Source organism: Stegostoma tigrinum, chromosome 40 (genome assembly GCF_030684315.1).
Source record: "Stegostoma tigrinum isolate sSteTig4 chromosome 40, sSteTig4.hap1, whole genome shotgun sequence".
Taxonomy (NCBI): Eukaryota; Metazoa; Chordata; class Chondrichthyes; order Orectolobiformes; family Stegostomatidae; genus Stegostoma; species Stegostoma tigrinum.
In genome coordinates, this window is record NC_081393.1 from 16,740,801 (window position 1) to 16,756,791 (window position 15,991).

At 45.8% G+C, this 15,991-nt stretch overlaps 1 protein-coding gene across 2 annotated transcripts in view; it reads right to left on the reverse strand.

The window, feature by feature from the left end:
- Positions 1-13,561, reverse strand: part of LOC125448152 (metal transporter CNNM3) — a 79,119-nt gene extending 65,558 nt beyond the window's left edge. For both annotated transcript variants that reach the window (XM_059641102.1, XM_059641101.1), the window contains exons 1-7: positions 12,247-13,561; positions 9,110-9,250; positions 6,501-6,653; positions 5,582-5,751; positions 3,521-3,617; positions 1,550-1,695; positions 964-1,099 (exon numbers count right to left, since the gene is read on the reverse strand). In XM_059641102.1, the coding sequence (XP_059497085.1) occupies positions 964-1,099; positions 1,550-1,695; positions 3,521-3,617; positions 5,582-5,751; positions 6,501-6,653; positions 9,110-9,250; positions 12,247-13,558 (2,155 nt within the window). In that variant the 5' untranslated portion in view covers positions 13,559-13,561. The remainder of the gene's footprint in view (positions 1-963; positions 1,100-1,549; positions 1,696-3,520; positions 3,618-5,581; positions 5,752-6,500; positions 6,654-9,109; positions 9,251-12,246) is intronic.
- Positions 13,562-15,991: the final 2,430 nt, after the last annotated feature.

The following is a 15,991-nucleotide window of genomic DNA, read 5'->3' on the forward strand; positions in this document are numbered from 1 at the left end:
CCAGAGGATAACGGTGGGTAAAAGCAGTGAGCAGGCTCCAGCTCAGATAGTTTCTCTATTGCTCCACTTTTCGTCTTTCTCTGTGAAATCTAAATGGCCTATGGGATACACCATGGTTTTCTCTTGCTCTCCATCAAGAGAAAACAGACAGCTCTAACAGATAGCCATCATTCATTTTCAGAACTCGCCAGATGCTCAGCCTGTCTCTCTCACTAGCTAAATTACAAAGGGCAATGGATACAGAGGACGGATGGATGATGAGATTATGAACCAGAAGTTATTGTTATTTTACACTTGGATTTGTTCCTCAAATAAGAGCCCAGATTGTCCCAGTTCAAGTGCCAGTGGTCTCACAGATGCCTCTAGCGTTTACACATGCAATTCCCTGTCGTGATGTCTCTTCGTTCCAGCACAGCCTCCAGTGGTTGACAACCTCTCCCTAAGCTACCATTTTCATCGTCATCTTGAGTCAAACAAAGACAGTCGTGTAGGGTGACATCTTCCTCCTGAACTGAAAATCTTTTCTCATAATTCCCAACTCCTAAAAGCTGGTTTAGCTTCACCACTGTCTCCCCCATGCCAGAACTGCAGCAATGTCACCGCATTTGAGGCGGCCATTAGGTCAGTCATGCCGGCTCTCAGCCTATGTCCCTTCTCTGCCTTTTCCTCTCGCGATGAAATTCTATCCTGTCTCAATTTTAAATGATTATTCCTATTTTTTGTAACTATGCCCATCAGTCTGAAGCTTCCTCACTCACAAAAATATTCTCTCAACACCCACCTGGTAAAGCTCCCTCAGAATTTTCCGTGTTTCAACAGGTTCACCTCTCACTCAAATTCTGATGAATAAAGGCCTAACCTATTCAGCCAATCTTAAAGTCAACCCTTCATTCCAGTCTAGTTAATCTCTTTTGAACAGCCTCCAAACAATGAAGGCCAGCACATCAAAAAAAGAGCACTCACTTCTGGAGGAGTTTTGATCTTTGAGCAAATTCGCTTGACTGCTGGGAATCACTTTCAGCTCAAATGTATCTGGCGACAGTGAAGAACTGTGTATTCTCGAGGCCATAATCGCATTTAAATACTGCAGCCGAGTAACCTGAGGGGAAACAAAAGAGAGTCTACAACTGCCCTTGCTTAACAGTGGTGAACAATAGATAGACAGGCAGGCAAAATTAGTGAGTTGCTCCAATTAATATTCAGAATGCAAACTCCCTTCCAAAAAGATGCAGACTCTATACAGAATTCCAAAACAAAGGGCTCCTCAGTAATGAGCCAGAAGGCCTGGTACAAAACCTAGCTAGTCCAGTGTGCCGTAATACACGTGAATAGGCTGTTTAAAAACATCTAGAATTGTACAACTGTAATCTGTGTAAAATGAGAAAGAGCTGCTCCAACAGGGGAGGTGGACCAGAAATCTGACTTGTCTCTTTGCTGTTAGATGACAACAGGCCATCTCCACCTCTCCACCGCATGACTGCAACATTTTCAGCTTTGCTTCACTTGGTTTTCTTTTCCCTTCCTTTACCTTTTCTAGATGCAACCTCACCTTCAGAACTTGAAGGTCATTTAGTGCTCTCACAGTGTAATCAGGGCAGTACATGGAAAAGTTTGCATTCTCCCCAGATTCCAGGAGGTCCTTGGAGAACGGGTCTCGCCGACTCCACTTCACATTGGTGGCTGGTGACTGATGAACTGAGAAAAAGAGAGTTAAACGAGCACCACAGTTGTGAAACACACAGTAGTTACAGAGGTTCTGCGACAAATTCAGCAAGCGTCCAAGCCCTCTACTCTTGACAATGCACAGTGAGTTTAGACTAAGTGTCATGGAACTAGAGTGCAGGAGTCAGATGGGCCATGCATGCAGATGAAATTCAATTCCATTTTAAAAACCAAATATTCGAGATTATCTTTTTACTTCCATTCTAAACAACAACACTGCATTTATAATCGATGTTGGTCAAGTGCAGTGTAAAAATGTCACACACCTGGTGTGTTTACTTATCAGAGACAGCATTTCACAAGAGATAAAATGTCCACAAGCAACAGATCTGCAGAGTAAAATACAACTGTAGTTAGCCAGGAGAATGAGCTCTAAACATACAAGTACGGGAGACAATGATTCAGATCATACAGCTTAGATCATCATTCTATCAAAAGCTCCCAGGACAGGTATAGCACCAAGTTAGATAAGAGCAATGCTTCCACGATACCATCCCCATCAAATACTCCCAGAACAGGAAGGAGGAGCACTGGGCCCAAAACAGTAACACTTGTTTTCTCTCCCCAGGTGCTACCAGATCTGAGTCTCTTCAGCAATTCCAGGTTTTGTTTCAGGTACAGTACATGGTAAGGATTCAGAACTTTCCTCTACTCTTTTAAACTGAAAGTGGAGGTCCCTCAACACTGTCCCCACCAAATGCCCCTAGGACAGAGGCAGATATAAGTGAAGCTCCCTCCACCCTTTTAAATTGATAGTAAAGCTCCCCTCCACAATGTCCCCTTTAACAGCTCCCAGGACAGGGACAACACAGGGTTAGATAGTGAATCTTCCTCTACTCTTCTATACCAAAAGTAAAGCTCCCTCTTCAAAGTCTCCACCAAACATCCCCAGGACATGGACAGCACAGGGTTAGGTCGTGCAGAGCTTCCACTACTTTCTTAAACTGAAAGTAAAGCTTTCTGAACATTGGTAAAGGGGTTGGACAGAGTTAAACTCCCTCTATTCTTTTAAAGTGTCAGTACTGCCCCTACTATTTATTTTAAACTAAGTAAAGCAGCCTCAAAGCTGACCCCATCACACATCCACAGACCAGGGACAGCACGAGGTAACATACAGAGTAAAGTTCTCTCCGCATTATCTCCAAACAGGGACAGTACAGGGTTAAATGGCAAGCAAAACACCCTCTATTCTTGAGCTGAAATTAAAGCTCTGTCCACAGTGTCCCCATCGAACATCCCCAAAGACTGGGACAGCACAAGGTTTAGATACACAGTAAAGCTGCCTCAACTCCTTTCATTTGAAATTCAAGCACCCTCGACACTGTTACCACCAAATACTGCTGAAGTCAGGTACAATGGAAAGTACTACTTTTAAACTGGAAGTAAAACTGCCTCCACGCTGTCTACATCAAACACTCCCAGGGCAAGGACAACACAGGGTTAAACACAGAGTACAACTACCTCTACACTTTTCACCTGCAAGTGAAGCTGCCTCTAAACTGCCCACAAACACTCCTAGCACATGTGCTATTAGATACAAAACAAAGCTCTCTCTATGGTGCCTGTATCAAGTACTTAGAGGACAGCTCCAACACAGTGCCTTTCACCACCAATCTCATGCCCCCCAACAACCAGTCTCACCCACCCCTATCCTCTTGCTACCAATGCAGAGAAACAATGTGGGTAACAGCTCCTAAATACATCCGAGCTGTTTGCATACACATCAGTGGAATGCTAAAGTAAAGTTTACATGGGAGTGTAGAGAACAAATAGAAATATACAAAGCATATAGTCCTACCAGAGGATGGGGCAGTCAGTGCGGAGACACCGTAATAGGTAAAGGCTCCATTTTCAAACTTCAAACCCTCTTTGCCTATCTCCACCTCCACTCGCCCCTGTTCTCAAGAGCAGATTTACAACACATTATTATTGATTGTAACAAGAATGCAACAACACTTTCTATTACACAGCAAAGCAGATATGGACAGGGGACATACCTGAAGAGTTTTTTTAAGACAGAAATATTGAAAAAGGTTTCACGATGTTAACAAGTGAAAAGACTGCAATATTATTGTCACGAGCAGTGTCACACAACAACTATGCTGAGTTACTGACGTTCAGCTACGTATCTTGGCCAAAGAATTCATCAACAGTATAGCATCCCAACTACAGACTAAGAAATACAATGTGTAATATTTTGTCATTTCAGAACTGCTGTTGCCAGTTTGCACACAGCAAATTCCCACGAACAGCAGTAAGAACCAGATCACCTGTTTCTTAGTCATGTTGTTTAGTGTATACATATTAGCCAGGACAGTGGGGAGAACAGCTTTGTTCTTCTTTGAAATGGTGCCATGGGATATAGGGAATTAGAGCAGGGTTAGGCCATTTGGTCCATCTAGCCCTTTCCAGATCAACCAAGAACCTATCAGGATCCCGTCTCCAGTCTACCTACAATGTATGCTTCATGTGAAAGATGACAGCCCCGACAATACTGAAGGACTGCACTTGTGCTGTTTGCACAGACACCTCTGCATAGAGTGGCGGCATGACTGGGTATTAAAGTGGGCAGACAAAAAGATAGAACATCCCACTTCGCATTTTTAGTAAAGTCTGCACAAAAGGAGTTGCCAGGCATTGTAAATATTAGAGCCTAAGTTTTCAGTGCAGGGTCCCTGAACCTCTGTTGCCCTTTGGCCCACATGTTACTGGTCCCCGAAAGAACAGCAACATTTTCATTATTAAAGTCAACTTTACAGTCTTGTGCCAGCCCAACACCAAGCTTTTGCTCTCTCATGTTCCCAAACACAGTTACCACTCCCTGACACCAGTTGACTCTTTGCTCCTCAAAAATAAGTCTTTCCAAAGCTGCATATCTCCTTAGTCCTCAATCCCTCTGACTGATCACCCACTCTACTTACACTCACCCTGCCCTCTCTGCTAGTTCTAAGTGCCACTACATTATGCTCGGCACAGAATTAGCTATGATATGAGGCACAGAAATGAATTATTCGGCACAATCAATCCATTTCCAATGACAATGCCCCAATCCTTTTCGTTTCTTTTTTGCCTGCACATTGTGTTATGCACCAGTTAAATAGACACACATGCAAATTGGGGTTTCAAGTTTAAACAGGATGTCCTTTCCTTTTCGTTCTTCTTCCCACAACCTCACTGCCCTGCTAAACCCCATTTCAATATCATTCTTCCTCTGCACAAGCCTTTGCGAATGACATCAGTGAGACTGCATGTGATGACACAGCATGTCTGGAATTGTGCACATAGATGTTTCTGGATTAACATGCATGGACAATGAGTGCAGTTTTGTGTGCCATTAGACACTATTGCATTTTCCATGGGATGTGCGTGTCACTGGCATCCTGATTATCCTTCAACTGGTTTGCATGGCGATTTCAGAGGGTAGTTAGGAGCCAAACAGATGACTGTGGTTTGAAATTATATGGAGGCCAGGCCACACATTTGATGGCTGATGTCCTTCCATAAATTATCGTTGAATGTCCTTTTATCATAGTTGCGTGATCAGCATTACTGACAAAACCAGCTTGCAATTTCAGGTTTTATCAATTCACTGAATTTAAATGCCTGGCAAGTGGGATTTGAATCTGTGATCCCAAATTACTCACCTGGGCCTCTGGATCTCTCAACCAGTGATATTATCAGTACTTCACATTCCACTCCTCCTTGGGCCTCCACCCAGCTTTCCTCCTCTTTTCTACTATAGCAACCCTCTAGACCCTTTGGTCTCAGTTACTTGTCTCATTTCCCTTGATGACTGGGGTAAAGGCACATACCCAAGTGAAATTTCACGTCCAGGAGAAACATCAGAATGAGCTCGTACCTGCAGCACCAGAATAAAGTAGTCAACTGGCTGATTCCGCTGGTACAGGTAATGTTCTGGGGCCATCTTGTGATTTTCGTTGAATTTCACCTCCTGGTTGACACTGGGATGCTTGAGTAGATGGAGAAGAACGCTCTCAGAGACCCGCGAGGGGCTGAACAATTCCACTTCTGCAAACACAACCTGCGGTCGTTATAGCAGTATAGCAGCAAAATTAAACGAACATGCTCAGTACCAGAGTGACAAACTTCGCTGCAGTTAATAGTTAATGAAGCAAGGATTCTTCAAATGGGAACGGGGTGGGGGAGAATGGCTTGAAGAGAACAAACTCACTGATTTTATAATCCCACATGAACAACTAAAGGCAGACTCTCAGCTGTTCCTCTCAGCAGTAAATAGCACATTATTCACATTAGTGTTTAAATAGAAAATCACATTGGCATACAATCTGAATGACAACAAATGAACACATTTGCTATTATTCAGCAGCACCGCATTAAAGTGGGAGTAAAATCAATCAAGCCTGTAATACAAGAAATATAATTTCTGTCGTACGTACATCATTCATTCCCTGCACCAGTTCCCAACTATCTACAGCTCCCCCCACCTACACACGCACACAGACACACACACACGCACAGAGACATGCACACACAGAGCAACAATGCAAGATTTCAGTCTTTGATCTCTCAGCCAACACCAGACAGTATTACAAATTTCAGCACAGCGCTGATCTCCCCAAACACTTTTGCCAGGCTAAAACTAAAAGCCTGTCAACTAAGTAGCTGACTTGCCCTTCAAACTCACAGATTTTTCTCTTCAGAAAACATTGCACATTTTGGAGAGGAACCAAAGACACTTACACTCTACCACCCCTCTCACAACCCAGCCTTTTCCCCAGCAGTAACTGTCTCCCTACCTCTGGATAAGAAGCGCTGAGTTGCTAGTAAAAGCTGGGGTGAAATCTTTCCCTTTAGATCGATATCAGGCACCTTAAAAAATGAGACTTCTTCCTTCTTGCGCTCAACAGAAGTGCTGATGGGAGCAGGCTTTTTCTTCACCTTGACCTGCGCTGTAGAAGGAACAGAAAATTGAAAAAACAACTGGAACTGACTGAGAGTCTTTGAGCCACTTGTGATTTGCTCCCAATCCTCTGCTACCATCTCAGCAAATCAACACAGGTCATTCCCATTTGAAATGTCAATCATTTTTCATGTGAGATCCCAGCTTAAAAAAAGAGCACCATCCATCATGAAGCTCACGTGCACCCTTCAAAGGCCAGAAGATTATTCTCTGTGACTGTCGGATGATCGACACCAAGTGTGTTCTGCACTATTGGAGATGCGATACTGAAGAAGCACTGCATCAGAGGGGGAGGACCGCGGGACCACTGTATCATTGGAGAAGCACTACAGTTGGGAATGTAGAGCTGTTAAAGAGGGACAGTCTTTGTAGTCTAAGGGCCTTTTCTCAGCTTTGATTACTTGTATCTTTACGGGCTGGAAATCAATATTATTGCACAAGAGTCACAATGCTGTATAACTGATTTCTGTGCCCTCGATTGAGGAGCCTGAAGCTAGGTGGCACTTTCACAAAAGGCAGAACATTACTGAGCAGGTACAATGAGCAGTTACAGAGGCAAATGGCACTTTAGTCTTAATTGCCAATGGAACGGAATCAAGAAAGTCAGGCTCCAAACGTACAGGGCTTTAATGAGGCCACATCTGGAATTGTGGATGCAGTCCATATTTTAGGAAGGATAGACTTGCCCTGAAATTGGTGCCAATGTTGTAACTGTCAACTGTCATTCAAAACCCACGTGGTTCACTCCTCCTTTAAGAAATTTGCTTGTGGTAACTAAAAGGTAAAGTCGCCATAATCCTACCATTAGAGATGCACAACTGGTTGTGATTTAACCCGAGGGTCACTGAGGTGAGGGGAGAGGTTGCGAAGGGAAGTCCCTCACAGGTAACTTCAGCCAGTGCAGGAATTAACCCAAGCTGTTGGCATCGCTCTGTATCGCAAACCAGCCAACTGAGATTTTTTCTAATTATTCATTTCGTGGGATGTGGGCGACACTGCCTGGCGGGCATTTCTCACCCATCCCTAGTTGCCCTTGAGAAGGTGATGGTGAGCTGCCTTCTTGAGCCGCTGCATTCCTCCTGCTGTGGGTTGACCTACAATGCTATGAGGGGGGGAATTCCAGGATTTTGACCCAGCGACAGTGAAGAAACGGTCAGGGTGGCGAGTGGCTTGGAAAGGAGCTTGGAGGTGGTGGTGTTCCCATGTATCTGCTGCCCTTGTCCTTCTAGATGGAAATGGTCATGGGTTTGGAAGGCACTGCCTGAGGATCATTGGTGGATTTCCTCAAAGTCGGAGATAACAGAAGTGACAGGAGTAAAGTCTTTTCACAAGGGGTCAGATTGGAAGACACAACAGCAGAATGCAGGCTCAGTTGGGGTTTTCTACAGGGAATGTGACTGCCATCTGTAAAGGAAGAACGTGCAGGATTACAGCGAGAAGATGGAGAATGGCACAGAGATGCTTATTCAGAGAACCAGTACAAATAGTGGGGCAAATGGCCTACTGCTGCACCATAAAAAAAAATCACACGAGCTTCAAGGCAGCGGCACACCCTCACGTTTTCAAAGGGAAAAAGAGCAATAAATGCCTGTCTTGCTTGTAGCACCAATGTCCCTGGAATGAATTTGCACAAGAAAGTAGAAGGAAATTGATCCATCCTCTGCTTTACAGGGTGTCCTGTGGTGAATCAGCATTAGTGTTGCAGTTTTTGGTGTAATGTAAGTCATACTAAACATGTATGTAACCTTGGTTAGGACCACACAAGTCGTGTTTGGGCTACTAAAGAAAGAACTTGAGCGGCACCAAAGGGCAAGAAAAAAGTATGCTAAAAGTCCAAGAACTGAGATACACGTGAAAAAAAAGTGGACAGACTGGGGGCTCTCTGCTCTAAGCAGGTCCAAGTTCAAGATCATGGATAATTTTGATAGGACAGATACACGTAAATTTCCAAGAGCAGGAAATACCAGAACCAGCAGCCATAAATCAATGGTGGTCACTTATAAATCCAACAGGAAATTCAAGAGAAACGGTTGGACTGTGGAACACACAAACACAGTGGAAATTTGAGATCATCAGCAGAGATGCGTTTAATGGCAAGGCAGATCAACAAGACAGAGAAACAAACAGAAGGATATGCTGAATATGCATTTCTGAAAAAAAGGGTCTGGGTTCAAAACGTCAGCCTTTACACTCCTCTGATGCTGCTTGGCCTGCTGTGTTCATCCAGCTCTGACACCTTGTTATCTTAGAAGGACATGCTGAATGGGTGAAAAGAAGATGACAGAGAGGACATTTGTATAGACGATAGACATTGGCACAAAGTTGCAAGACAGAATGGTCAGTCCCTGAAATGAAATGCTGAATAATCCTGTTGAGAAGGAGATTAGTGACGCCACCCCCAACTTCAAAAGCCATCACTTCGAAACTCCTATTGTTTCTACTTACTATTATCTGATTCGTCGAGGATCTCAGATTTGATTATTTCTTCGATGACATCCCCAAGGGTCACTAAACCAAGCACCTCGTAGAAGGGATCACCATCGCCTTCGTTGTTCACCTTCTGAACCATTGCCATATGAGATTTGCCTCAAAACAAAAAGACAAACACAGCATTGTTATAACCACAGAACAGGGTTAGATAATAAAAAACAACCAAGATTAACTTGGATTTAAGTCTTTTTCAGAGAGGTTTAATTTCCTTGCTGCTGTACATCTCCCGCTCTGATAATCTGCAAATATGGAAAGGACAAAGGAGAGACTAGAACTAAGGGGTGTTGCTTACAAATTAGAGGTCTCCTGTTCCAGACAGAGGGGAAAACTCAGACAGCAGTAAAAGCAGGGTCACTGAATATTTTTAAGGCTGATTCAGAACTGATAGGGGAGTCAAAGATATTGGGAAGTCATTTACATTTAGTTTCTTTATTCTTCAATGGGATGTGGGTACTGCTGGAAAGGCCAGCATTTGTTGCCCATCTCCAGATGTCCTATACTGAAGTGGTTTACTTGGCTATTTCAGAGGGCTGAGTCAACCACATTGCTGTGCACCTGGAGCGGCTTTCCACTAATTTTCTTGCTGGCTGCTCAAGTCTCCAAGGCACGTGCACAGCATTGTCTTCTGGAATTGGGAGTCAATGCCGCATCGGAAGTCAATGCTGCATTTGGAATCTTTTCCACCGATCGCCGTGCATACAACACAAGCACAACTGGCAACTAGGAGGGGACACTATTCTGGAATCTCACTGGCCAGACCGGGTAAGTATGAAGAACGTCCTTCCCTAAAGGGCATTTAGTGATCCAGATGGGTTTTTAAGGCTATCAACAATAAGTTTTTATACCTTCACCAACTCCAGTTTTATATACCAAAATAATTCACTGAATTCAAGTTCTGTCAGCCTCTGGATTACTAATTCAGTGACATTACCACCACCTTCTCTTAGCTTGTTTTACTGAACGTTGAGGTCTACTGAAAGGGAATTAGAATTAGGCTGAATTTGAAAATAAAAGCGTGCGCATGATTATGGAGAGGAGGAGGAAAAATGTTAATCAGTGAATTGCACAAACAGAATGGTGTCTTTCTGTCCTGTAACAGTTCTGTGTTGCTTTTGCACACCCTGATTGAGAGTGGTAGGCCCTTTTGCTCTAAGCCTTCAGCTGAAGTTGCTCAGTACCCCGTGTGTGTGTGTGTGTGTGTGTGTGTGTGTGTGTGTGTGTGTGTGTGTGTGTGTGTGTGTGTGGCGGGGGGGGGGGGGGGGGGGGGGGGGGGCGGCAGCATCTGGCTGGCATTTCAGGCAATCACTGCAAAGAAAGTTTGAAGTTAATATATCAACAACCCGTACTCAAGCTCCTAACAGGAGTCAGGGGATCCTGGCTAAATCGGTCAGGAGAGGCAGAATGGGACATAAAATCCTGGAAAAATGAACTGGGCATTCTCAAATAAAACAGTAGGTTTCTCAAATTGACAATGGAAAGTGGGACCATAATTGTGCTTCTGCTCACAAATTCAAACAGGATACATTGAGATGATCTAGAAAGCAAATGAGAGGCCCCTCTACATCTTAAAGTAGAAGTCATCAACAATATTTAGCCACACCAAGATCTGACATTGATACAAATGCTTTTAGATTGAGAAATGTTTTAGAAATTCCCTAACCAGTTCAAGCAACAGTTCATGACCTGAAGGCTGCCTGCTAACTCTTGCTCATGAATAGGAGTTATTAAATATAAATCATCTCTCAAGATAATCACTATAAAACTACTTCAGCCCTACTGAACCTCTACAGTGGATCTTGTAGAATAGGTATCAGTAGTTGACCGTGTCCTTAGCTGGAATCTAGCCCCCTTGTGACAAAGCAGATAAGGCAATTTGTGTCAATGAGTGCTGACAAACAGCAAAGCGTTAACAACCGCCACCAAACCTTTTGAGTTATCGAGCTTCATGGCTTCAGGTCAACCACTAGAATAGGCATCAGTGAGCCTATCAGGTGGAGGCCATTCAACCCACCGTGGTCTTTCAAAGGACTTCCTCCACGCTCCACCTGATATACATTTTAAAGTTACCAGTGAATCTGCCAACATCACCCTTTCAGGTCCTGCAAACTCTTGTGCTGCCTTTGGTTCTTTCGAAACTGAAATTTTGCACACTCTGGTTACTGACCCTCCAATTACTGGAAACATTTTCTCCCAGTTTTATTAAAAATCATTTACAATTTGGAAAAACATCAATCGACTCTCCTTTTCCCTGGTATGAGAATAACTGCAGCTCCTGTCCTTAAAGTGAATTTAAAAGGTGTAGAAGCAGAATAGTCCATTCAGCCCATCAAATCTGCTGCTATTCGATGAGATCGTGGTTGACCGAGTAATCAACTCCACTTTTCTGCCTTTTCCCCCATGTCTTTTGATTCCCTTAAATATTACAAACATGTCTGTCTCAGAATTTAAATGCAAATAAAGCTAGTCTCAGTGTTTGCAACTCTGACAATTGTTGTCAATTCACGTAAAGATGGCAGATGGGTTTTTACCCGATCTGGCTTATATGACTCCGATCGACAGCAACGTGGTTGACTCTGAACAGGTCAGGCAAACAACTCAGTTCATGGGAAATCGGTGATGGTCAGCAAATACCCACATCGCATAAAAGAGAGAGAAAAGGTCTTTTCTTCCTTCAGTTATCCATCCAGAATATTCAACACAATATCTCTCACTGTGCCACTCTAAGACTATTTCTAAAACTGATGTTTTTGTTAAACACAACCGTGTCAACTTGCCTAACTGCAGTTCGAGAATCGTGTAGGTGATCCCACAACTGAACTACAGCACTAGATTGTGAAATAGGACCAGAGTAGAAAGAACCTGGGAGAGAAACAAAATTGAAACATACAATAAAACACTCTGTGGTGCTTCTCTAGCAGGGCCCCTGGATTACAGTGGGGAAAAACATGGTGGTGTGTGAAGATCTCCAGGCAGATCTAAAAAGTTCAGGTCACCACGAGCACACCTTGTTCAAAAGCCCTTCAGAAAGCATGGGGCAAATTAATGTTTCCTTTTGGATGGTGGAACAGATTCCACCAGTGATAAACAATCACCTTTCTTAAACTCTTCCAGGACAGCATCCAACTTGGTGTCATTGAACACAAAATGCAGGGGGTGGTTGTAGAATTTGATGATGGTATTCAAAGGAGTGCAGTCCTCAGGGTCGACCATGGCCAAGTCTTTCACGTAGACAATGTCCACAATGTTGGATATCTCCCCCTCATAGACTGGGATCCTGGTGTAGCCACACTGCATGATTTCAGACATGGTGTTGAAGTCCAGCACAGCTTCAGCACTGAGCATGAAACAGTCCTTCAGGCTGGTCATGATGTCCTCCACGACTTTGGTCCTCAGTGTACCACGGCTGAACTCCTCCTTGACAAATTCGCTGTAGGGGTCGGTGGAGCGCAACATGTCCAGGATCTTCTCACGGACGTAGCAGGTGCTGACGTCCTGGCGCAGGGCGCAGTCCAGTAGCAGGGCGACGGGAAGGACCAGCGGCGATGCCAGCACCACCAGCAGGCGGGTCAGCCAGGTAGCATGGGAGGCCACGGTGAAGCCGTACCGCGAGCAGATGGCATAGGGCACCACTTCACCCAGGAGGAAGAGCAGGCCGGCACAGGCCAGCACGGCCGGCAGGACAGTGCCCACTGCATGGTGGAGCAGCACTGCCAGGCACGAGCTGGCGAGCACGTTGCCCAGCACCAGGGAGCAGAGCACCAGGTTCCCCCGCCGCCTCAGGGGCTCTAGCGACTCGGCTCGCCGCTTCTCCGCCTCGGTGCCGCAGTGGCGGATGATGTGCAGCTCCAGGGGCTCCAGCCACAGCACGCTGAGGCGCAGCAGGTTGAGAAGCGCCGAGGCGAGCAGCAGGACGGCCAGCGCCAGCACCTGGCCCCACACCGACAGCGGGGACGGCGGAGGCCGGATGTCCAACGGGGTCTCCCAGCCTCCAGGGGGCTGCCACAGGCCCCTCTCCCGGTGCACCAGGGCGCACAGGTAGTAACGCCTCCCCCGCAGGCCGGCCCGGACGCTCACCAACACCGAGCCGTCCGTCTGGTTATCCCCCAGGTCCAGCCAGGCCGTCTCCAGGCTGCCGCTGCCGCACTCGGGCTCGGGGCTGTAGGCCAACCAGGGCCAGCTCTCGGCCACCAGGCGCCGGCCGAACACCCTCAGCTGGAAACGGGCCCCAGCGCCGGCTTCGATAGCGCCACCCGCCATCCGCACCGGGCCTCCGCCTTCGCCACTACTGCCGCCGCCCTCCAGCCGGACCCCCCGCACCTCGACCTCGCCCCCGTCCGGCTGCCCGGACGCCAGGGCCCACAGGGCGGCCAGCGCCAAGCGCAGGCTCCCGTCGACCGCCGCCATATTCGCGGGAAGGTGGGCAAATGTGAGGGGGTGGGCTCATCTTGAGCCCGCCCCGTTTCCGTGGACAACCTAACTCGCTCGTTGACCCTGCCGACCAATCGCTGACCTCTGCCGCTGATTGAGACCCTCTCCGTCCAATTGCCGGCCGAACTCGCCCGATTGACGGCTTCAACCACTCCATCCTTGGCACGCTCCTGTTGTCCGACAGTCGCCCCATCCAATCGAGACTCGAAGCAGCGACTGACCGGCATCCAACCCGGCCACTAATCGTGCTCTGCGCCCCACCCAACGTCCCACACTGGCCAATCATAATCAGAAGGGGACAGGGAGACCACCTTTGCCCAAGGTTGGGTGAGTGTGCAGGGTAAACAACACCCAAAGCAGTGATTCTTAAAGGGGGAAAGTCACCAGGATCCTCACCACAAATACGACACACCTCTCCCCCTAGTGAAAACAATAGCTGCATTACAGAAGGAATCTGCTTTTGTTTTATTTCAAGGTCCCACCCTCAAACATTTTCCAACTGAATACAGAAAGCTTGTGTCGAATTGGAAAAGGGATTTTACTTCGTTTGAAGTGACTGGGTTAGAGCAGCAGAATTAGTCCATTCAACCCAAGTCTGCTCTACCCTTGATCCCCTTAAAGGCAAACACATCTCTCGCTTAAATACACGCACTGACTTGACCTCTACAGCCGCGAGTTTCACAGATTCACCATGCCCTGGCTGGGGATTCTTCCTCATCTCAGTCCTAAACTGCCATCCCTTCATCAGAGGCTGTGCTCTCACGTACAATTCTCTCCTACTAATAAGAAACACCTTGTCCACTTTTATCCAGATCTCTCTGTATTCTGTTTCAATCAGATCCATCCACCATCCCTCTGAACGCCATCAAGTGCAGAGTCCTCCACTGCTCCTGAACATGACAAGCCCTCCATCCTCAGGATGAGTCTTGTAAACCTCCCGTGTCCCCTCAACTGGCGGCATATCCTTCCTTCAGTACAGGGCCCAAAACTGCTCACACTTTTCCAAGTGCAGTCTAACCACAGCCTTATAGAGCAGTACATCCCTAGCATTCTATTCTCACTCTCTCAGAGTGAGTGCTAACACTAATGCTGCATTAGCCTTCCTAACTGCCAACTAAACCTGTATGTTAACCTTACAGAACCCTGAATTAGCACTCCCAAGTCCCTTTATGCCTCAGTTTTCTGATGCCTTTCCCCATTTAGAAAATAGGGAGGAACAAGAGGTGTAACCTAAATGCATCACCTCTCACCTTCCCACATCATGGCAGATGGAACACATTTTTGCCTAGTCTCTTCACCTGTCCAAGCCCTTCTGCAGCCTCCCTGCTTCCTCAAGACTACCTGGCCTTCCACCTATCTTTTTTAAAAATAAAATCAAAAAGAACTGTGAATGCTGTAAATCAGGAACAAAAACAAAGTTGCTGGAAAAGCTCATCTGTGGAGGAGAAAATAGAGTTAACGTTTCAGGTCCAGTGACCCTTCCTCTGTTTTTCCCCTCCACAGGCAAAATCTGCCAAAACAAAGGGTACCCTGGATAGCACTGGGGTCTCCAGTAACTAACTTTAAGCCACATGGATTCTGGGCTGATGATTTTTAAAATTAGAAGTCTTTGAGATGGCCATCCATTCGAGAATGGGATAAAACCAATTGCAACACAGATACAGGCCATTTGGCCCATCTGTTCAATAGCCGTATTTATGCACCCTAACAGCCAGCTACAGAAGGCTGCAGAGTCCTATATTTAAGAAATAAATGAATTTCTAGTCAGTCAAGACATGTAATAGAGGGGGGGAAAGAGAAGGTAAAGGGTCGATCAAAATTTGGTACTGAACCAAGCAAAATAGTACTACAGGTCTTTAAGAAGGGTCACAAAAGAAGAAAGGATGTACAATGGCTGGAGTGATTCCAAGAGCCACCTCCTGTTTTTCCCCTTGATAAAAGGCAGAAATAGGAATGAGTGTAGGCCAATCAATCAGCCCATAGCAACTGCTCCATCATTCGTCATGATCGACCTTTTACCTTCTCTCCCTGTACTATTACATGCCTTGAACGACTAGAAATTCATTTATTTCTTAAAAAATATAGGACTCCACAGCCTTCTGTAGGCAGAAATTTCCACAGGTTCACCACCCTGAATGAAGGCATTAGGACTGGGGCAAGGATTAAACAGCCTCCCTACATCCGGAGACCACGTTCTATTCATATTCTCCTCGCCACTTGCCTCTCAAGTACCAAGATATGTTTAGTGAAAAGCTAGTTTTGTTAATGATCTGTCTCCAAGCCAACATTGAGTACAGTGAGGCAAATCAGGAGGAGTTTTGTTACTATCGATTCCAGTTAATAGCTACCTATTAGTTATGGACAGACATACTATTCCTGTCTATCAAACTTCTTCAGAATTTTAAAGAC